This window comes from Schistocerca piceifrons, chromosome 11 (assembly GCF_021461385.2).
Source record: "Schistocerca piceifrons isolate TAMUIC-IGC-003096 chromosome 11, iqSchPice1.1, whole genome shotgun sequence".
Lineage (NCBI taxonomy): Eukaryota > Metazoa > Arthropoda > Insecta > Orthoptera > Acrididae > Schistocerca > Schistocerca piceifrons.
The window spans coordinates 147,123,635-147,147,338 of NC_060148.1; the positions used below are offsets into that span (position 1 = coordinate 147,123,635).

A 23,704-nucleotide genomic window follows, 5' to 3' on the forward strand; every position below is an offset into this window, starting at 1 on the left:
TTTATTTGATTTTGGTGACCTTTTACACATGGTGGGAGATTTTCCAGCTTTCCATTGATACTGGAGAAAAACATCTTAACAGTCTCTCTGTTCACTTCTGCACGAGCTCGTTTAATATTTTCGCTCAAGCGAACGGAAAGATCTTCTGACTGTCATTTGCAGAATCCTGGCAGATTATTACGAAATTTCTTCTCTTTTTGGCCAGATTTATCAAGGTAGCCTTTAAATAAATATCTAATATTCAATTTAGTGAAGGGAAATTCCCAATGTGCAGCCCTCAAGATACCTTTCTTCTTCTTCTTCTTCTTCTTCTTCTTCTTCTTCTTCTTCTTCATTTAGCACTGGCTGTCCTCCCATTTTTTTCAGACATGCTTCCTGCACTTTATTTTGTAGGGTATACCATACAAATCACACACTTTTCTGTACAATAATTTACCACTCTCAATATCACGAACAGCTTTCAAGTTCTGGATCACAATTACTCCGTACCGTAGCACCTCTCCTGCTCTTATACGTTCTTGGCATTGTCCGAAATCACCCCACACAGTACACAGTTTTACAAAAACTGTCGTTATTTTATAACCTTGCACGAGAAACTTGACAAACTTTTACAGAAATTGTCTCGATGCTGTTAGCTACTAAGCGCATCGACAATTGCGGTTACAATAACTTCCCACTTGGCGCAACAATAGGAAGTTTCCACTTTACAATAATGCACGGATTCTTAACACTGAGACTGTTCGTCAATTATTCACCTAGGGAAACAACTGATGCAAAATGGTAGTTATTGGCACAACTACCACAAAATTATCAACTAGGATGAATGGGCAAAGGCAGAAGGTGTGTACTGGCAACACACAATCTCCTGTTGCAGAGCATGCTCTACAACGTGACAGTCGTGACCTCCGTGCCCATTTCACCACACACGCCATACGAATTCTTCTCCCAGACACCACTTTCTCAGAACCCTACAGCTGGGAGCTAGCACTACAACATGTCCTCAGCTCTCACCAGCCACAGAACCCTTAATTTATGTTAATTCCTCCTGTCTCGGCATTTCTTCACAATAACTACTCCTTTCTTCACTCCATTTTAGTTTTCTAAATCTTTCATTTTCTCACCTATCCATATTCTGCCATCCCCCTCACACCTCTGCTACGTACAATGCACTTAGCTTTTTCACTCTTATTAACTTATGCACAATGTTTTAGTAGTAGTCTTTGTGTCATTATTACCATTCCTTCCATTTACTCTCAGGTTTTCAAATTTCATCTCTCAAGTCTTTCTTTCACCACTCTTCCTTCCCCCCTTCCCCTTCAACACTCTGCCAGGAGGAGGCATCACAGGCTCCAAAACCTTCTAAAACTCAGTGTGTGTGTGTGTGTGTGTGTGTGTGTGTGTGTGTGTGTGTGTGTGTGTGTGTGTGTGTCTCCTTGCCGCCATTTAGTGAGTAGGTTTTTTATCCATCCATTTACATTATATCTATGACTCAGTATACCATTCATCATATGCTACAAAAACACAAACTCTCACATAGGATGACTATTTTCAGATACATTTATCATCATATCAATTAAAATATGAATATGTTTTGACATAAAAATGTTGTCACCACTAAATTTTGTGAAGGTTCAAAATTCAGTATTTTAGTTTTTTAGCTAGACTAATTTTAAGATCTAAAACTTCAGCTGTTTCTTTTGCCTTTTCTATGATCATTCTTTTCAATTTTGAGCTCTTCTTTCCTGAATTGCTCTTTTAAGACTAGCCACTTCCATTAGATTTCTTCTTTTGAGGCTTCTACTCTTTTTGATGAATTCTTCAAAGCTAATATCATTTATTTTGTAACTGCCATATTTAGTTGTTTCTTGCTATTAAGTAAATCGCCTAACAATTGTATTGCATTGTAATCGCTTCTCTCTGCAAAATTTGTATCTTCTGTGATTTCAGCTGAAAGTTCTTTGTTAACAGCAAAGCCTCTCAATGGCAGCATTTCTGTCAAATATTCTGCACAAACTAAGTCTTGGTTTGCATTTTGCAAAAAATTCATCAGAAACTAATCGAGTTTGTCCTTAGGAGTCAACTGTGAGTTATTCTTCAGAATATTAAAAAAGTAAAGTATTCTCTCTTCACTAGATCAGTAGTGACAAATTCTTCCAGTTCAATTGTCATTCTAGAATTTCACAGAATGGAGCTCTGCCTAATTTTAAGGATTGCTGGATGCAACATTTTGGTGGTAGCACCAATTTGCTACTCCATTCTAAAACTGCACCTGGCTGCCAAAAAATTCATGACCAACCACTCTGTTTTATTACTTTTTCACAACTTATTACCAATTGACACCCTGCTATATGAGGGCCACTTAGTAAGTGCCTCTGCATTTTCTTCATAGTGTGCACCACAGTACAAAATTTATTAATAATAGTGACTTTCTCTTCTATTGAATTTTAGTGGTACATGACATTTCTGCCACCTTGGTCACTTTCAAGTAATTTTCTCCTGTCTAAAAATGTGCAATAATTATGCTTCAAAATGAAAACTTAATGGTTTGACAGTTTTATTAAATGGTTACGTGGTCAAACCAACAAGAAAATTTTCAAAAGTTGTCATCTTAATGCATAGGGCACACTTTTCTACTGCAGGAAACTACTTTAAAATGGCCTAGAAAACAAACTAGCAATGTGCCAATAAAATAAATACAACAGAAGTGAAAAATGCCACATTCTTAAAACTGTCTTTAGTTAAGCAGTACAGCTTAATGTGCTCACCTGCCACCAGAGGCCACTGTTCTCCGCACTTGCAGCTGTTCTCCACCAGCCATAAGCTCTTGCAAATTCAACATGGCTGCACCAGTGGAGAACAGTCGACCATAATCCGTCTGTAGTGGTCTGAGTGTGTACCACGAGGTGAAATTCACTTAAGACTTTCAGCACAGCACAGCACTCTGCCACAACAAAGTGTTTACCAGTGGATTGAACAATCAAAAATAGACTGCACAACCATGAAGGACAAGGAAAGACCAGGGCGTCCAGTCACATCCAGTACTGATGATAACATCGAGCAAGCCCATTACCCCATTTTTAATAACTGACTTGTCACTGTTTATGAAGTGGCAAACCCGGTGCACCTAAATACAGTTATGCACACCAAATCGTCCGTAAGAGACAACTTTCATAAAGTCTGTGCAAGAATGTCTCAAAACAACTACGTAAAGAGCACAAGTGGGATCACATGAATCTGCCAGAGCTAGTGGACTGTCTAGCTAATGAAGGTGAAATTTTTAAAAAATCCTCAGTGAAGTTGAAACAAACATGTTGAACCAGAGAACAAATGCTGGAGCACAGAATTGAAACATGTCTGATCTCCAGCCAAAAAGAAATTGAAATTATTCCACAGAATTTTAAACAAACACCAAGATCTACTGTCACTATTATGTGCAACCACATACTACCACCCACACTGTTCGAACTCTTCTGAATGTGTACGTTAATATGTTGTAGCATCCTCTGCATTCCTCATGTAACACTGGACAATTTCAGTTTGGTCCACTTAAACACTGTCTGAAAGGCCAATTTATTCTTACAGAGAAGGAAGTGGTTGCGTAAGTCACTTGCAGCTCAAAAGGGGGGAGGGAGAGGAAGAAAACTGTGGAGTAATTATAAGAATCTTTTGAAACGTGTAGAATGGACTAAGTGCACTGAAAAGCAGAGTGACTACATGTCATTGTCAACTTTGCACCATTTTAATAAATTAGGAAAATGCTGTGCACAAGTTTCTCCTTCTTCATCGCACTGAAGAACCAGGATAAATTAGACTGTTGAAAGGCCTGCAACAGCTCTTAAGTTCTGCAATCACATGGAAGCACTGTTATTAGGAAATGGGAGTTGCATGAACCAATATTAAACATCCTGCTCTTGCAGCCCTAAAAACTCTTCAATGACAGTTAAATGTAGTAGACAAAATGGGCATACAGTACGAGTGACCAATGACAACAGCAAAGCACTCTGAAATCATTCTGAAGAAATCTGCCAACTTAGTCAGGTAGGCAGTCATTTGTATTCATGTACACTGAAATATAAATTGTCCAGCTACATTCAATGTGCACATATGAGAAAAAATTTATTTTTACAATATTTGGCTCTACTGTCAGCCTCCTTACTAAAAAAAAAACACATGCTTTTCACAAATGTGTTCCCCACCAGTGGGTAAGTAAAACTGTCCTCAACAATGAGTTGGTCTCAATCTTTATGTGGTACATAGGTGGCACACACTACACACAATTTGTCAAGTTTGAGACAATAATACAATTTACACACATTCCTACCTTGAAATAAAAATTTAATATATGTTTCATATTGACAACGTAACTAAGAACAAGGAATTACAGTTTGAAGCAATAAGTGTGGTTAAGAATGATGAACTACATTAATTGTGATAGTGCTGCAAAATCTGACAGAACAGAAGTAGTGGTCAAGTAAATACTGTTTCCGTTTCACTTTGAACATACCTGTTTCCAAAAGGATGGAATGTAGTTATATAGGACAATTCCAATATGGTATACAAGTCCTATTCAAGCTTTTATACTTACTGAACTGATACGTAGGTTATGAGTCTGCAAAATCTGTGGTTATCTACTTCGTGACTAAGCAGCACTTTCTGAATGCAAAACAAAAAGTATCTGCACGAAACAGTGGTCAGTGAAGTTGAGTCATACGCTCTATGCATCAAGAAAGCACAGAGAAATTATTAAAGCTATCGATGAATACCTCACAGCAAAACTGACCACACTCTTCAAAGTGGAAATTCCATCTTCAGAAGAAAATGAACCAAAGCACTCTTGCACTTTTTGCCAGGAATTTTTCACAAATATCAATTCAGCTGTTGAATATTGTGCATCCTACAGCGAAAAGGTGCAAGACTTAACTATTACTCCAGAGACATTTTGAACCACATTCCAACAGTATCAAAGTACATGGTAGACAAATCAAGAAATGTGTGGTCTGTAAGAGGAGTCTCTGGAAGACCAGATCCTCTTATGGTCAAACTGTAGAAGATGCTCTAGTTCTAATAGTGGAGACATTTTATCTGGAAGATAAATGGGACTGTTCCCACCTGAGTGCCAACAAGAAAGACACTATAACTGCAACAGTTTAAGGTCTAAAAGTTGTGAAACTTAAGAGGTACATGACCTGCAGTATTACCGAAACTTTTGCAATTCATAAGAGCAAGTATACAACTTCACACACGGGAGGACAATTTTATGCATTACGACCTAAGTGGGTAGTTCCACACCCAACTGGAGGTGTCTATGTGCCTACTGCACAAATTTTGAACTTTGTGTGGCAACTTTGAAGAACCTACCAGAGCACGTGACACATGACACCTCGGTTGGGCATGTGAAGTCATTCGTAGTCTGTGACAAAGTGAGACACTGGTTTGTTTCATGTAGTGACTGCCCTGGAAAGGGAGGAGTGCCTTTACGGATACTTGGCCTGGAAGACATAGCAGATAACTGCAGAAATTACATCTGCGACATGGGAGGAAAAACTAATTAAGAAAATGTTGCCTTACACAGTTTCATTGATGAACTTGGTAAATGGTCAGTGAAAGCAGTAACACACCTGCATCTGAAGAAACTGCAACTACAACAAATTGCAGAAGTGAAAAGTTGCATACAGGCTGATGAACTATGCTTAAATCTTCACTGTGATTTTGCTGGGAACTGGTCTGTAACCCTCCCACAAGTAGTACTAGGGTATCATTGGAGTAATGACCAGGTTTCAATTTTTACAGGAGTGACTTATTTTCAAGACAAGGCCACAAGTGTTGCAGTTTTAAGTGACGACACAGGACAAAATAATGGATTGGCATTTTTGAGGGTGGGGGGTGGGGGGGAGACCAGAAACTATAGAAAGTTTGGAATACTATAGAAAGTTTGGAATACTATAGTAAAAGAACTTTGACAGATATGTCCAAATGGAGGATTTCTTTGTAACTATAAAGGAATTATCTTTCCAAAAAAAAAAAAAAAAAAAATATATATCCAGAACTGTTACAGAGATACAGTATTTTAAAAATGTTTCCAAAGTTTGTATCTTCAAAATGGTATGCGCAGTGTCATCTTTGGAGGGCTGTATCTCTAAGCAGAATTTTTTTTTTGGAGAAAACAGAAGAATAAATGTTGGAGGGCTGTATCTCTAAGCAGAATTTTTTTTTTTTGGAGAAAACAGAAGAATAAATGTTCCTTAGTCCTTCATTTTAACATATGCTAAATTCAGTAACATCCGAGACTGTGAAGGTACGATTTTTTCCTAGCCTGCCTGAATTGATATAGAGTATGCCATACGATGTGTTATAGTTCAGGTTAAAATATATAAAAAGAAATTTATCACAACTGATATGTACTAACTCTATATGTACAGTCAAAATTACTCTTCTTTTAGAAACATTTGAAATTACAAAATATCTGGCACACTTTAAATTCACATTATTAATTGGGCAATCTGACGATATTAATTAAATTTATTTCTGGATTCATTTATAAAATAATGATATAATTTGGTGAAGATTCTTCTTGTGTAAAGAAAGTCTGAACTCTAATATTGTTAGTACCGCAGAATGAGTTAGTGGTGAGCATGTCTCCGATGTGGTCGGACGAGTTTTTAATTTTGGCAATACCAATGTAATTTTTGTTTTAAAAGCGGAGATTGTAAAGACATTGTGATATAGAAAAATGTGACAGAATAAAAATGTTAGAGAAACAGAAATTATGGAGCAGGCCTGTTTCACAATTATGTCATTTGGAACATACGAAGTCAAAAATTTCAGCCTTAAGAATTAACCTCTAAACGTGACTAACTGGAACCAATTATGAGAAAAAAAGATAAGTAAAAATGTTTATTTGTAAATCTTACTCCTCTCTAAGCTTATTAAAAGATTTAATTATGAAGCAAGTGACCACCAATAAATGTCCTGCAAGGTGCACCATAATTTTAAATGATCAATTAGTTTGCGAGCGCTATTTTGCACGTATCTTCTACGCTGAAGTTTGATTTTTTTTTCTTTTTTGACAGAAGTAAATGGATATATTGCTTTCAGAAAGGAATTCTATAAACCAATGGAGGAAAGTACATAACATAAGCTAAAATCCTTTTATTCAAGTTAACACCATGACAGAGATCCAAGCACTGACTACATCTTAATTTTTTGTCTATCAGGATCAACGAGTTTGAAAGAATTACGAGCCCTCACGCTTATTGAAATCAGCAGCCCCGTACTGACCTGCTGAACTAGTGCTCAGCTCACCTGTGGATTGTGAGGTACAGCCTCATTAGCTCGGTGAACTCCGGGTTGTCATAGCCGAGCATCTGGCAGAAGTTTGCGCTCCAGTCCTTCTTGGGGTCTATAGCTCCGATGCCCTTCGACTCCTTGTAAGTGTTGCGGTAAATCATGGCAGCCACAACGGGCAGTTTCGCGATGAGATCCATCGCATCTTCGTATACGTACTACGAGACACACAAAAGCGAGAATTACAAAAACTGCAAATACAAGAATTCAGAAAATGAGTAACAATTTGGAAGCAATTACACATTACACGACATTCTTTGCTGCAACAACATTTTGTGCATTAAATATTCTTCCTATATGAAGTACTTTTGAAATTAGCTATTAGGTTTGTTGTTCATCAACTTTGGAATTCAGCTGTTATCTGTTCTATGATAGGTTCCTTTCTGTGCATTGTATTTCTTTTTACATGTAAAAGGAAAAAGATTCCTAAAACATATATTCTGAGGCTTAGGTACCTGTCTAGTGAAGCACTCTCTCAGAAATTGAATTAATGGAAAAGTGAGACTGCTCTCTATTGCTCGGAATGCTACTATAGTAGAAAAATAAAAAAGCCTTACTCGACTTTTACACTGGTGAGATTAATAAGGATTACGCCCGTAAATTGAACAGAACATCAGGAAACGCGAATTCATCTATTTCTTTCTGTTTCTCATACATCATCTAGTGAACACACTTCTCTGTTCTACTGCTGCCAGATACTGGTACTGTCACAGAGTTGCGGGATGTAAACACTCAAAATTACCAACTGACAACTTTCATTCTTTCCTAATTTCCTTTCTGAAATGCGGTTTCACAAACTTATTTTTCTCTGAAATAAAATGCTCTTTGAACAGGTCAACGCTTATCAATCACAAGTAGATTCCATTAAACTAAAACTGATGTCAACACACTACAAAGATGAAAGAAAAATACAAGTTAGAAACACGTTTGTCCATTTAGCACGAAACGTTTATACATGAAGCCTGCTGTTTAGAGAAATAAAATACTTTCATCAAATAATGCAATACAAAGTAATCGAGTACCTTAGCAACCAAAAAACTTGCATTTTATTTTGAAAATTTAGAAAATTAAAGTAATTGTGTCACTTTCCTTATGCATTATAAATAAGAACATGCACACAACTAATTTCAAGAAGTTAACCGCTAATCTTCAGATGCTCTCCATTATTTGTATTTGAGCTTATAAGGAGCTTGGGCTGACATATTACACCGTGGGAGAGAACCCATGAACAGTCTCTATGAGCTTCAGAAATCACAAATGTGTGGCAAACCATTTTATGTCTGAACTCACAACAAATGCAACTCATTTGCACATTTCCTTCAAAATTTATTAGAGAATTGTGTATCAAGCAAGTGTACAGTGTAGAAAACTATCTTATCTATGTACTCTTTCACAAAGACTCGAGGCCCATTATCTTACATCGTCATCTTTTACCTGCATAATTTCCCTGTAAGGCACATTTGTTCTCTTAACACATTTGCGTTTTCAGTGGGCTTTTAGCAGAAAAGCATCTCATGAGTTCCAAAAATTACCACTTTAAATTAGTTTGTATTGTTAACCAACAGTAAAGCAAAATTAACCTGTTTTAATTACACTAATACCTAATACTGTATTCCTGTGACTGATTTCTCTGCAAGTCTCTGATTATTGTGCTAAGAGACTCATTTGATGAAGCTCTTTACACATCTTCTGCAAGTCTCTCGAATGTCTTCCTACTGTGCGATATTAGCTCAAGCTATCTAATCAACTTTTACAATTTCTCAAATCTATGAACACAACTAGGAGATCTAACATTCCAGGCTCCTAGAGTTCTGAATGAATTACTCTTACTTCCAGAGTATGTTATCCTTGTGGATGACTTCACTGAACTGTACAGCAATGGTTTGCAGTCTTTTTTGTTCATGGCACACCACACAATATACCGAGTTTCCACAGCACACTGACACATGAGCTATATTTAAGCCATTGTTTAAATACTGGAACTGCATTACTGAGAAGATAATTTACCATTACATGTTGGAAATAATCTGTTTAAAAACAGTACAACTATGTAACAGAATAAGTGCAACTCAATTTATGAAATTGGCCAAAGGGTGAACCAGAAGAACAGTAGACTATAAGCCGGTTTGCAACTCACCTCCCAGTACTTGGCCTTGGGGACACCCTCGCTGTATGCCTTGAGGAACTTGCTCTCCGTGTTGAGGGCGGTGATGGCACTGCTGAACTGTGACATGGGGTGCAGGTTGGTGGGGAAGTTGTTCAGCATCGTCACCACGTGTGAAGGCAGGCCAGCCCGGTTAGCCCACTCCTTCGACAGGTACTTCACCTGTAATTGCCGCAACGGTCATTATTTTCTATTCGGAGCCAACTGAAAACAAAACAGTTTCATTGTGAACGTACGTTAGAAGGAACCGATCTCGAAATTATAGACCGAGGACTTTGAGAAATAATTGGAGAACAAAAATTCTAACAGCCAACTGCACATGAGAAACAGTACAATATATATGGTCCATTATTATTCAGACTTGACAAACAAAACAACAGCAAGAACTCAAGCTCTGCATATGTTTAGCAGTGTAGGGAATTGTGTGCACTGCACGATAAAAAATAGATTCTAAAAACCATTTTTAGTTTCACGCATTTGCTTTCACTTTCCCCCTACGAAAAAATTTGTAATTGACACCTCTACACCTCCTGCCCGTGATCTTAGAGTTTTTATCCTGACAGTCATTCTCTCTCAGACTGTGGGATTTATTCCTACTTCACATGTAGCTCCTTTCTGTGAAGTTCATTGCTTGTACCTCAGCAATTTATTTTGTAAAACAGTCATTTCATCCTAAAAGGATTCAAAATCAAGCATTTTATGCAGCACCGCACGAAAATGAAAAAAGAAAAGCATTCTACTCCACAAATGCTTAATTGTGTGTGGCCTGGACTTTAGAACTGCCTGGTATCGACTGAAGTGCGTTTAAAATGCAAGAGAAATGCCACTTTGACCGATTTTGTCAGTTCTGAATGACCACTTCTAGGTTTACAAGCAATGTCTTTTTATTCATACCACCATCTCTGAAAACGGTTTACCCTACAATTAGCAACAACAGTACTGGTACACTCACTCATTACAGTATCTGGTGTCGGGCCCAAATTTCATTTGTAACTTTCAGCCCAGTCACTTCCAAATCACAGTCCCTCACCTCAAATTGATACATTTACTCTTCATCATCCCAGCAAGCATTTAACATCACAGGATCACCCTATAAAAGCACAACTTCTGCATCGGGAAGCAATTAGATGGCCAAAGTGACACGTGCACCGAAAGCAAGTAGCCAAAAGACTGAGGCCATTGTAGGGTGCGAGAGGGTGGCGCCACATTTGAAACTGCACTGTCACGTCCCTAAAAGTGTCGAGCACCTGCTTTGGCTGGATATCCAAAGCCCATCCCCATGTTTTATTAAGTGAGTACCCCTGCTCTCTTAAATTTTTTGCAGTTTATTCTAATCTTAGCTGCTGTGTCAATAATGGAATCCCAATACGACAATCCACAAGTCGAGACTAATCTTTTCAAATTTTATTTTACATCCGTCTTCCAGGTAATGCTCAGCTATGAGCAACTTCTCAACCTCACTTTTTATACAATATCACTTGCACTGAGAACAGTGGCTAGCTACAGTGGGAATAGGTTGACCTTTATAGGTGCTGCTACATTTGCAGCACACACCATACACAAGGGGCACAACATCTCTTACTTCCAGGGCAGGCTGGAATACTTGTCTCAGTCCATGTCTCTGCAGCTCATTATTCAAACACTTTATGGGAACGCAGCTCGGTGATGTAGATAAAGGCCTATATTTCAGAAGGATCACACCCTGCCATTTGAGGCAAAACTGCCAGGGCAGGAAAGGTGTGCTACTATACAAATATCAGCGATTATCAATGCCATTTGGCTGCATTCCCGAAACTTCTTTGAATGATGCTTACACAAGAAGCGACTCTTGTGTCTCATTACTGCTCACTGCCCCACAGTATGGCAGAAATATAGCCACCTCTCTCTTTCGTGGATTCACAAGGTGTCCTTTGTCTGTGGTATCTGGAAGTGTTCAGTATGTCCCCCTAACTGTAACCACTCTCTCAACACACTTAACATACTGCCATTCAAACTCTAGGTGGTCATCGTCAGAATGAATCTTTGATTCTGAATACTTTAGAACACAGAGTACTTACTTTGGTACAGCTTGATAAAAACAGTGTGTGCTCAAATGCGTGTAGGTTTCCCGTACATTGCCTGATCAAATCAGTCTGTTGCCTTCAGATCAACTGATATATATCCGAGAACAGTCTGCTGCAGGCATTTTAACTGAGGCTTTATAAGCAAAGTGTTGCAAATGTACCTTAGGGAGAAAGACTACCACATCACAGAACTCAGAGCCTGTTCCTCACAATGCTCCACGAAGAACTTTGAACTGATGGAGATTGTCATTATCCCCGTGCTGTGTGACCTGTCACGTCACAATATTCACCGACAGAGAAGTACATTGGCTCCGTGACCTGTCTGGACAACATGGCATCCCATATGGAAACTGTTGGTTTACGAGTACATTTTCTAGTGGTACTGTTTCAAAGACGTCTTCTGTCATGTTTAAAACAAAAATACCTACCGTTAATGGACTATTGTGTCATTGAGCCAGTAGACAATTAATTACACAAAAACAAGTCACTCATGAATAAAAGGAGGACAAGATCCCTTTTCCAAGAAAGTGGCTCTTAAACCAGGGTGAAACAGACATGTTTAGACCACACTGAGGAAATAGGTCACAGATGCTACAAACTGTGGGAAACATCACTATCAATCAAAAATATTCTATGTATGTCTAAATATTACACTCTGGAATAGGGCTAATACTTCCATAGCTTTAAATTTTATAATTTAAAATAAACATCAGAAGTACTACACTATCTTATGTATTTTACTTTCCTCTTAGTTCAATGTTAATATCCCTTTAACCTAGAATCTGACTATTCTGTACGACTCACACCCAGCATTCGCCTGAAATTATTTAGGAACAAGATAAAACGCCTGTCGAGTATTTTAAACAAATTACTGGGGCAATGATTAAATAATTTAGGAAGTAAAGATAATAACTCACCAAATAGTCAATATGCACTTGAACATGAAAAATTATTTTGCTAGCTTTCTGACAAATCCTCCTCCAGAGCATAACATATCTTGAATGCTGCTTCTCAAACTGACCCATCTGGATTATTACCCGCAGCGCCAGCTTCACTTTATTACATAGACAACATAAAATAATTTGTAGACTAAACCTGTTGGCACATTTTGGTGGCTACTGTGTACACCTGGGAAACAGGTTGTTGTCCCTCCTGGTGGCCCAATGAGCTGCTGTTTGCCTAATCCCCCTAAATAGGTAATGGTCGTAGCATTATGCTGGTGCTATGTCGAGTGACTGCCCCATGATGGTGTTTTGGAGGAACTGTGGTGAATCCCAGAAGGAAGCAGCATTTTACAGAAATAGCAATGGAGACACTCATTTAAAACACACACACACACACACACACACACACACACACACACACACACACACACACACACACACACACACAAAAAATCAGCAAGGTTCTCCCTCACTATTTACAACAATCTGCCAACACTTGCGTAACTTTTCAATTTTGCAACTGTAGAAATCACAGCTTTGAACAAGGCTTGACAAGTTCTTTGCCTCAGAGTGCATTTTTATCCAGAAAGGAAGTTCCTTTAAGGTCATTCAACAGACAGTGGAGAAGGTGAATAGTGTGGTTGTGGAATGATTTCCCGACCCAGCTCTTGTGCCGAGGTTTTTGTCAGTCTACCAGAATGCAGTCAGGCAATATTGTGGAGTAGCATCACTTTACACAGTCTGCCTAGTCGTCATTCTTTGACTGCGTCTGCAAGACACCTCAGTTTTTGACAAATGTCAGCAGCAATCACTCCACTTCGGGGAAGCAATTGTTAGAACACTACACCATCCCTGTTCCACCAGATGCATAACGTTATCTTTTGTGGTTGTGCAGAGTTGCAGCTTCGTTTGGGCTCAACCATTTCTTGCTTTTCCTTATGTTAGCATAACGATACCATTTCTCATCACTAGTAATGATGCAGGACAGGAATTTGTGTTTTCCACGAGTCAGCTGATGATTAGCAAGTAGAGATGCGTGCATAGTCACCCACTGATTTTTGTGATTTTGGCTTGAGTAAGCAGTACCTATACACCCGATTTCTGAACCTTCCCCAATGCATGTGAATATCGCACCATGGTGGATTGATCACAGTTCATCACCTTTGCCAGTCCTCGCGTACACTGATGTGGATAATTGTTGATTAATACATTCAAATGCTCTTCATCAAACCCTGAAGGTCTTCCTGAATGTACAGACACAATAACGTCAAGTCATCCTTAAAATGATAAAACCATTTTCTTGCTGTGCTCTGTCAATGGCATTATCACAAACGACTGCAAATGTTTGATTGCTTCCAATGCTGTGACCCCTTTACTGAACTCTGACAGAATTATGTCAGAAGTATTCCAATTTCTCCACTTAGCACCCCATTTTCTAGACTCCACAGCTTCACTTGCTATATCAAAATGACAAAATGACAATATGTCAACTCAAGTAGCAGTAGTGGTTTATAAATAAAAAATGACAATCGGTAAGTAAACTCAGTGCATCTGGAAAACCAATATGCAAAGCAAAAACTATAAATTTATACATCAACGTAACACATAATGCTCCTGTTTGGCTAGATGACAGGATCCCTCATGGGATTGATGTGGCAAGTTATGGTTACTGTTGTGTGGAGATTATGTTTTAAAGTAATTATCACTTTGGAAATCTGGAGTTAGTGATCCTTCACATTCACCGAGATTATTCTTCCAGTGCAGAAAGAGAATAAAGCATTCAAAAATGTATTCCTGTGCACGTGTGTGGAATTCTGCTTGGAAATTTTAGCCAAGTGTGGACTTGTTTGGTAAAGAGTCCACAGCGGACGGTGTGTATCTATTAGCTAGCTGGAGCTGGGATTGTATTGGATAAAAGTGATGGACTTGAGTAGGGTTAATTCATTCCCATTAATTTTTATTTCTAAGCTATTTTGAGGATGATGTATTTGTGCAACTCTCTCCATACTAATTATAAACTTAATTGTCACTTTGATGTAGAGATTATTGATAAGAGTTGTTAGTGTGGTGTAATTAATTGTTAATAGTGAAGGTATCCCAGTCCAGTAGTCAGATCTCTATCTTTTCCGAAAGTAGTTCTACATCTAAATTTATACTCTGCAATCCACCCAACGGTGTGAGGCAGAGGGCACCTTACATGCCACTGTCATTACCTCCCTTTCCTGACCACTCGCGTATGGTTCGCGGGAAGAACGACTGCCGGAAAGCACCCGTGCGTGCTCTAATCTCTCTAATTTCACATTCGTGATCTCCTCGGGAAGTATTAGTAGGGGGAAGCAATATATTCGATACCTCATCCAGAAACGCGCCCTCTCGAAACCTGGACAGCAAACTTCACCGCGATGCAGAGTGCCCCTCTTGCAGAGTCTGCCACCCGAGTTTGCTGAACATCTCCGTAACGCTATCACGCTTACCAAATAACCCTGTGACGAAACGTGCCGCTCTTCTTTGGATCTTCTCTATCTCCTCTGGCAACCGGATCTGGTACGGATCCCACACTGATGAGAAATACTCAAGTATAGGTCGAACGAGTGTTTTGTAAGCCACCTCCTTTGTTGATGGACTACATTTTCTGAGGACTCTCCCAATGAATTTCAACCCGGTACCCGCCTTACCAACAATTAATTTTATATGATCATTCCACTTCAAATCGTTCCATACGCATACTCCCAGATATTTTACGGAAGTAACTGCTACCAGTGTTTGTTCCACTATCATATAATCGTACAATAAAGGATGCTTCTTTCTATGTATTCGCAATACATTACATTTGTCTATGTTAAGGGTCAGTTGCCACTCCCTGCCCCAAGTGCCTATCTGCTGCAGATCTTCCTGCATTTTGCTGCTATTTCCTAATGCTGCAACTCCTCTGTATACTACAGCATCATCCGCGAAAAGCTGCATGGAACTTCCAACACTATCTACCAGGTCATTTATATATGTTGTGAAAAGCAATGGTCCCATAACACTCCCCTGTGGCACGCCAGAGGTTACTTTAATGTCTGTAGACGTCTCCCCATTGAGAACAACATGCTGTGTTCTGTTTGCTAAAAACTCTTCAATCCAGCCACACAGCTGGTCTGATATTCCGTAGGCTCTTACTTTGTTTATCAGGCGACAGTGCGGAACTGTATCTAACGCCTTCCGCAAGTCAAGGAAAATGGCATCTACCTGGGAGCCTGTATCTAATATTTTCTGGGTCCCATGAACATATAAAGCAAGTTGGGTCTCACATGACCGCTGTTTCCGGAATCCATGTTGATTCCTATAGAGTAGATTCTGGGTTTCCAGAAATGACATGATATGCAAGAAAAAAACCATGTTCTAAAATTCTACAACAGATCGATGTCAGAGATAAAGGTCTCTAGTTTTGAGCATCTGCTCAACAACCCTTCTTGAAAACTGGGACTACCTGTGCTCTTTTCAAATCATTTGGAACCTTTCGTTCCTCGAAAAACTTGGGGTACATGGCTGTTAGAAAGGGCAAGTTCTTTTGTGTACTATGTGTAGAATCGAATTGGTATCCCGTCAGGTCCAGTGGACTTTACTGTCGAGTGATTTCAGTTCGTGCGAGGGTTTAGAGAAGGAACCGCAGTGTGTCTTCCTCTGTGAAACAGCTTTGGAAAAAGGTGTTTAGGATTTCAGCTTTACTTAGCTAAGGACTTTCAATTATCTAGTTTGGAGCTGTGAGGAACATAACCCTGTCTTAGGGGTTAGAATGATACTGGTGACCCTTATTTAGATTCATTTGGAATGCATACCGGTGCAAAGAAGTAATTCTTATACACCAAATAATTGTTTCCAATTAAATGAGCAGAGCAGCACATGCCCTTCCCCAACCGTCGTCACCCAATTCCTCACCCCTCCACCACTTCATCTCACAACCCTTCGCCCCTGTCGATCTGCTGTGCCTGCACGTACAGGTTTGCATGTAATCTCCAGCTCTGAAGGACTCGTCAGAAAGCTAGCACATTCTCAGTACCTTAACACCTTCACTTATTTATAAAACCAACTACAATACAACTCAACCTCACGGCGCAGCACTCGTCACTGAAACCCCTGCAGGACTGAGGATTGCAGCCTACCTGAGCCTCGTTGGGTATGTCACCGGTGATGAGCAGCCAGAAAAGGCCCTCGGGGAGGGGTTCATTGCCACCCGGAGCCTTCGGCAGTAGCTTCTGGCACTCCGGGATCGAGTAGCCGCGGAAGCGGATGCCTTCTTCCGGATCCAGCACTGAAGTTTCACACACCAGACCCTTGATGCCACGCATACCTCCATACATCTGAAACCAGAGGGATGAGGGTTGTGAATCACACGTGAACAAAAAGTAATCAATTAATTGACAACACAAAACATGCAATGGCTTTTAAGTAAAATACGAAGTTTCACAGATCAAAACTGAAATTTATATTAAATTAATTTTATTTACATAGTATGTATGCATGCATGCATGTTTTGTTACTGTGTGTGGCTAATTGCTGATAACTTACATCGTCTATATTACTGAACGGCTACATCAGTCACATAATCCCATTTGCAGGTTGTGTATGTATAATCTTATATAATATGTTTAACAGCAAGTCAAGTATTAAAGTTAGAAATCGTGTTTACGTCTCCGGTAAGCATAGCTCACGGCGCACAAATTATTCAGACTATATTCATCCGAGCACTTACTGACTTCCAATTGACTTTATACATAATAGCGAACATTTCTGAACTTTTTCTCGCATTCCTGATTAACATCATACACACACACACACACACACACACACACACACACACACACACACACAACGTAAAATGGCGACTGAAGCAGTTTCACATACGTTGGTTTGATTCTTTAAAGAATCGGGGTGTGTGGGTTTACTGGTTGGATTATGGTGGATGCATGGTTGAAGCAGTTATGCAGAGATGAAGAGACTTTCACTAGATTTATTTGCATGGAGTGCTGTGTCAAACCAGACCTCGCAACAAATAACGAAAATAGTTACGATAGTAAATAACTATGGTAGTAAGAAAGTTTTACTGCCATTCTAACAAGTTCTGACATTGCTTCCGTTAAATGGAAATACGCTACTACAAATGGAACACTGGATAGTGCGTCTAGCAAGCACTAACGAAGCTGGTGGGAGCTTTGAGCACAGAGTGAAGACACGTAACACAGCAGTAATTCACGCAGAGTGAAAAGGAGCCGACCTCTGATGAGGTAATTTGCATAACGCACGCACGCTTCTACGAGTACCAGCGACGATTATCGTCATTATGCGATTATCTACCGACGAGATGGCACACTTCGCGCTTGTGAGGCCCGATCGTCAACACTAGGAATACAGCACGTAACTATTCTTTAAATCCAAGACTTAACTGTGATCTATGAATACCAATCGGAATACACAATTTTAAGAACTGACTCGCGTATTACAGAACGCAGTAATTCCGCATAGAGCTGGCAATATATTTTATAGCGGCTGTAAGATCTACGTTGACGTTTTCAAGCACAGTGCAATGTTAACCCTCGCAATACAAAAGCGTGCGTGTTTGTGTTTATGACCACCTTTTGAATATTTTGTAATCTAATTCTCTATATTTTGAGATAGTATTGTCTTTATGAATCTTTCTACTAGATTCCATATATGTTTTAAATTTTTCAGTTAAACTTAACACAAAGTTTTAAGTCTCAGTAGTACGAGTGGATGTTACTTTGCTCTATGAAGGTCGTCTTTAGTAATTCCAGGTTTAGAGCCTGAGCAGAAGTCCACAACAATGAACGAAATTTCCTTTTTTTGTGGTGGGAATGAAGTCAGTAATCTACAATACCGAAGGTGCATTGTAACTGCAAAATGTGTGCTAAAAGGTATTTTCAGGTTATGGACCCCGATTACACATCAGTAGTTCTTTTAAAGGGTATATTGTTAATAGACAAAAATCGTTAATTATTTCAAGGTGGACACAAAATATCCCCTCCCCCTTGGTATTGCGCGTTCTGGAAAATACCGTTGTATTGCTAGGGTTAAGGCTCTCTTTACAACGTGGTCTCGGCTCCAAACAGTCCGAATCCAAATACGTACTGCAGTGTAGTGTATCCGCCCTTCCACATGTGAAAACGGGCCAAATGGCAAATACAGCAGCAATCAGCACGCTACTATATCCAAATGGCAAATATACGCCGACATGAATCGCAGCTGTCGGATTACAAAACAGCAGCAAAATTACAGGGATGTTTACAGAAACAGCAGAAATGGCGGAAAATACTTTTGTCACGAAACAGTCCTCCACCGCAATGTCTGCACACACTGTGGATGTAGTTTTGATCCCTGACGACGGAACATTCAGCTCCTCGATTGCCTGGAAATGGGTGACACTATCGCCTTTCTTCCCTCTCAGCGTCTGTGCGGTCTTCGCGTACTGTTGCCACCATTGCACTACGACTGGACGATATTGTACTTTGTCCATTTACCGCCAGAATGTGAGCAATGTCCCGCGTAGTTTCCAGTTGTCGCTCCATTTCAATCTCACCTTTACCGTAGCGTTGCAAAACTGGCTTTGCAGCAGTCTGAACATTTGCTCTCTTCTGACAATGCGCCACTGTTGGGCAATGATATTAACAAGGAAACACGCGTCTTTCCGGAGTATCTAGGTGGATTATGATACCGTCCCCCTGCCAAATGCGGTACTTTCGTTATTGGCGTAAACTTTTATCCACATGTAAAAAGAGCTGATATACAGTATTCAGTACATCGAGTGGAAATACTGCCCAGGCCGTGCGCGATAAGTATTACGCAATCCACAACGATACTTCAACTATTATCAAACTATGAAGCACGTACACAGCCGACTTCCCTTTGCACTGCGCGTCTCATGGCAGACGCAATGGAGGAAAATGAACGCAGAATGAGGAGATAACGAAGTAGGCTTACATGTGCGGAAATTGCCACGTCGCCTTGCGTGGAAACTGGTTACTTGCGAAAGTGTACCTGAAAAGCAAGTTCTGGGAGAGCTGCACTCAAGTTCGTACCTAGCAATTCCGTCATCTTATTCCAAGATCATTTGCATTTACAGTAATTGGTAATCTAGCTCGTCTGCACATCGCTGAGGAATGGAAAGATGCGTACTATTCAAATTCTTCAACACAGCAAAAAGACGAATCTAAGACCGATTTGCTGCGAGGGTGCTGGAAAAGGATAGAGCATACAAGACAATTCCACAGTACTACTAGACTATTTCTGGTCTGTATAAAGTAGACGTGATTGCAGACTTCTAATCCAGCAACAAGAATTTAATATACGTACAGCGGACTTAAATGACAATCTGTTAAACCAGGAAATGAAAAAATTAAGTACAGTTAGAAAAGCATTTGATGAAGTCATCCGTGATAAAGTATTTTGAAATTAATTTTGAATTTGACGTGCTTCTGAACATCTAATGCAGTTTAACGTTAAGAGGGCTTAATTAAAATACGTACTGAATATATTACGCTCTTTCCTACTCCAGCCTCTGCTGAGAGAGAGAGAGAGAGAGAGAGAGAGAGAGAGAGAGAGAGAGAGAGAGAGACCAAATTATTTCAGAGAGATTCCTACAGCCCGTTAAGTGGAATGAGATTTTCATTCTGCAGCGAAGTGTGCGCTGATATGAAACTTCCTGGCAGATTAGAGCACTTGCCTGCGAAAGGCGAAGATCCCGAGTTCGAGTCTGGATCCGGCACACAGTTTTAACCTGCCAGGAAGTTTCATCCCGTAAGTAACTTTTACGCGTATGAAACGTTACGTTCGATGGCACAACTGCTTTTAACGGTAAGTAACCCAGTGAGACTTTTTTTCAAACCTTTAAGACACGAAATGCCAAATAAAGATTGTTATTTTGAACTGTTCTGCAATGTACCGCACACGTAATCAACTGTTTGCTACGTAATGGAAATGTTCAAGTTCTCATTACAAGCGAAAAGGTAGCTAAATTTTATTTTTGTGCGACCAGTCGGTAAATAGACCTCAATTTCGACTTCGTTTGACGCATACGATTGACTAGCACGGTAAGCTATATGCCTCTTCATCGCTGCCAACTATTGCAATTTACATCCACTACTACCTACTCTCCACATTTCCCGCCACTAACATTATTAAGAGAATAAAGCAAGGTGAAAATGAGCCTTTAGATCCCGGCTCACTTATTAGAATAGAAAGTAAAATTGTTACCAGTTTTTTTATTAGTTTGATAAGGTAAAATTCCGATGAAATAAAGAAACTAATCGAGAATTAAATGCGCAACAAAGAAATATCTATTACATTGACTGTAACTGCGAGAGCAAACTACAACGCCACTATCCGTTGCGGAAATAGAAAAACCATATCACGGGGATGCACCTGAACCTTCTGTACCATGCTGTGACTGACCAATGGCGTCATAACAAGCCCCAAAATGCAACAAAATCATCCCATAATGGCGCCTAATGATATTAACCGTTTCCATGCCGCCAAAATACAAACATCAAACACCCGAAATCTTGAAAGTAATGTTGAAGCTAACAAGCACAACAACCACGGGAAACTGTGGGTCTTGGGCGGTGGTAATGCAAAGTCTGAAAACTGCCAAGATCATAACAAAAAATACAAAACTACAGTACGTGGCTACAAACGGTGCAGTGGATGGTGGAAGAGAAATCAATATAAATATCCACGAATCACGGCGACTGACGCAATATGGTGTCGAAATCATCGCTTTGTAAGACATTTTGGAACGTCGATACCAGTACACAAAGCGAAAAAAGGATAGCAGCATAAAAAGCGACGTCTATACCTACAACCAAACATAGCTACTATCAACGATATCTAAATGCAACAATGATGCTACAGATTAGCATCGGGGTTATACCACACAAACTCGTCTTCCATCACTCAGGCCAAGAATTTTATATTTCTAAGCAAATGTACTTAATTCCAGGTTTTGGTGAATTATTGTCAGTGTTTGCGCTTGTTACGACAACGTTTAATCTTTGATGAAGGACGTCACCACCTTTTCCACATAACGGCTAAAAGCCGAATGGCCGTACTGTAGATTCAAGTTGTACCGATCCGTGGACGAACAAAAGCTCCAGAATTGGACTTAATCGCGATTCCGAATATTACTAGTTGCTGTCGGAGGGTGTAGGTCTCCTAAAACAAGATACTCCGATATGCGTTCCGCAGTTATGTTCTTTACTACAATTCACAGTATCCTTGGATCAATATCGACATGACACGCCATCCGGGGATGATCTAAAGCTCGAGATAAATACGAGATTTCTCAAATTCTGACCAACTGCTCGGGTTGCTCAAATCGCTCTCTAGTGGCTCCAAGCAACGAGAATGACGGCAGATACAACCGCGACGCCACACGCTGCTGTCAAAACCAGTCGTACGTTTTAAATGTTTGATTTCATAGTGAGTTTTCACAGAAGTAACACGCGGGCATCAAAAACAAACGAAAAGCGACTCTTTAACCACTCTGGATAACTAAATTAAATTTCGAGGATTTTAGGGCCGAGTTTCGAGCTCTATTAAAAAATCTGATACATTAGAGATGCAGTACTTAGTCGAGTGAAACTAGAACTGGCTCTTTGCTATTTGACATCTGGCGATTACCTGTCATACCTCCAATATTTATACTACACGTTCTCAAAACTACAATTTCAGTTTTCTTACTGATGTTTTGGGTGCTACTTACAGTGCCCTGTAGACTCATTTGGCAGGTTTTGTTACACTTCCACCCCACATCAGCTAACTAACACTAAAGGGGAATGTCACACTGCTATTAAACTGTCGTGAAGTTTGTTGCAGATTTTGTTCGAAGGAGGTCATAACTACAGGTTATGCATTATTTGATTGCAATTATTAGATCGCCTATGGTATGTTACGTACCAAATTAAGCGCAAAAGTCCAGTTCTATACCCTACAGCATTCTTAAGTTTTATAAGGGTTTAGTAATCTATGGTTAAATATTACCAAATGTATTACCTAACTTATGATTTGTGCAACCGCACTGAAACCTACTTTAACATGTGATTTCCATCATTACAGCTACACTCAGATTATGCTGCTACCAGAAACCTTGTTACTTCCGTTCTGAACTCCAGTAGCCAAGTGTTTAACAGCTTTAAATTCCTGGTAATAGTATCTGAATATACTGCCCTATCGCATTAATATTCACCATATGTAGACTTGAGTGAGCTCTTGTGGAACTGTAATTCTCATTTCACTCATTACACAGTAACATGTATTTACTCTCATCAATCTTATCCATACATCATAATAGCAACTTCATAATCATACACTGAAGGGCCAAAGAAACTGGTATAGGCACGCGTATTCTAATACAGACGTGTGTAAACAGGCGGAATATAGCGCTGCGTCGGCTACGCCTATCTAAGACAAGAGTATGGCGCGGTGGTTAGATCGAGTACTACTGCTACAATGGCAGGTTATCGAATTTAAATAAGTCTGAAAGTGGTGTTATAGTCTGCGTAAGAGGGATGGCACACCTCTCCGAGGTACCAATGAAGAGCGGATTTTCCCCGTACGATCATCTCATGTGTGTACCGTGATTATCAGGAATCCGCCAAAACATCAAATCTCCGACATCGCTGAGGCCAGAAAAAGATCCTGCAACATCGCGGCCAACGACGATTGAAGAGAATCATTCAACATGACGGAAGTGGAACCCTTCCGCAAATTGCTGCAGATTTCAATGCTGAGCCATCAACAAGTATCGGCGTGTGAACCATTCAACGAAACATTGATATTGGCTTTCGGAGCCGGAGGCCCACTCGTGTATCCTTGATGACTGCGCGACACAAAGCCTTACGCCTCGCCTGGGCCTGTCAACACCGACATTGGACTGTTGATGACGGGAAACATGTTGCCTGCTCGGACGAGCCCCCGTTTCAAATTGTATCGAGCGAATGGACGTATACGGGTATGGAGACAAGCTCACGAATCCATGGACCCTGCATGTCAGCAGCGGACGGAGATGTAAGGGTATTGAGATAACCTCACGAATCCACAGACCCTGCCTGTCTGCATGTTCAAGCTGGTGGAGGCTTTGTAATGGTGTGAGGTGTGTGCATTTGGAATGATGCGTGTAGATACGACGGACAGGT

General features: G+C 39.9%; 1 protein-coding gene across 2 annotated transcripts in view; it reads right to left on the minus strand.

Moving 5' to 3' along the window:
• Positions 1 to 23,704, minus strand: part of LOC124720371 (probable citrate synthase 2, mitochondrial) — a 234,300-nt gene that overhangs the window by 38,272 nt on the left and 172,324 nt on the right. For both annotated transcript variants that reach the window (XM_047245699.1, XM_047245698.1), the window contains exons 3-5: positions 16,661 to 16,858; positions 9,482 to 9,670; positions 7,303 to 7,502 (exon numbers count right to left, since the gene is read on the minus strand). In XM_047245699.1, coding sequence (XP_047101655.1) covers positions 7,303 to 7,502; positions 9,482 to 9,670; positions 16,661 to 16,858 — 587 coding nt within the window. The remainder of the gene's footprint in view (positions 1 to 7,302; positions 7,503 to 9,481; positions 9,671 to 16,660; positions 16,859 to 23,704) is intronic.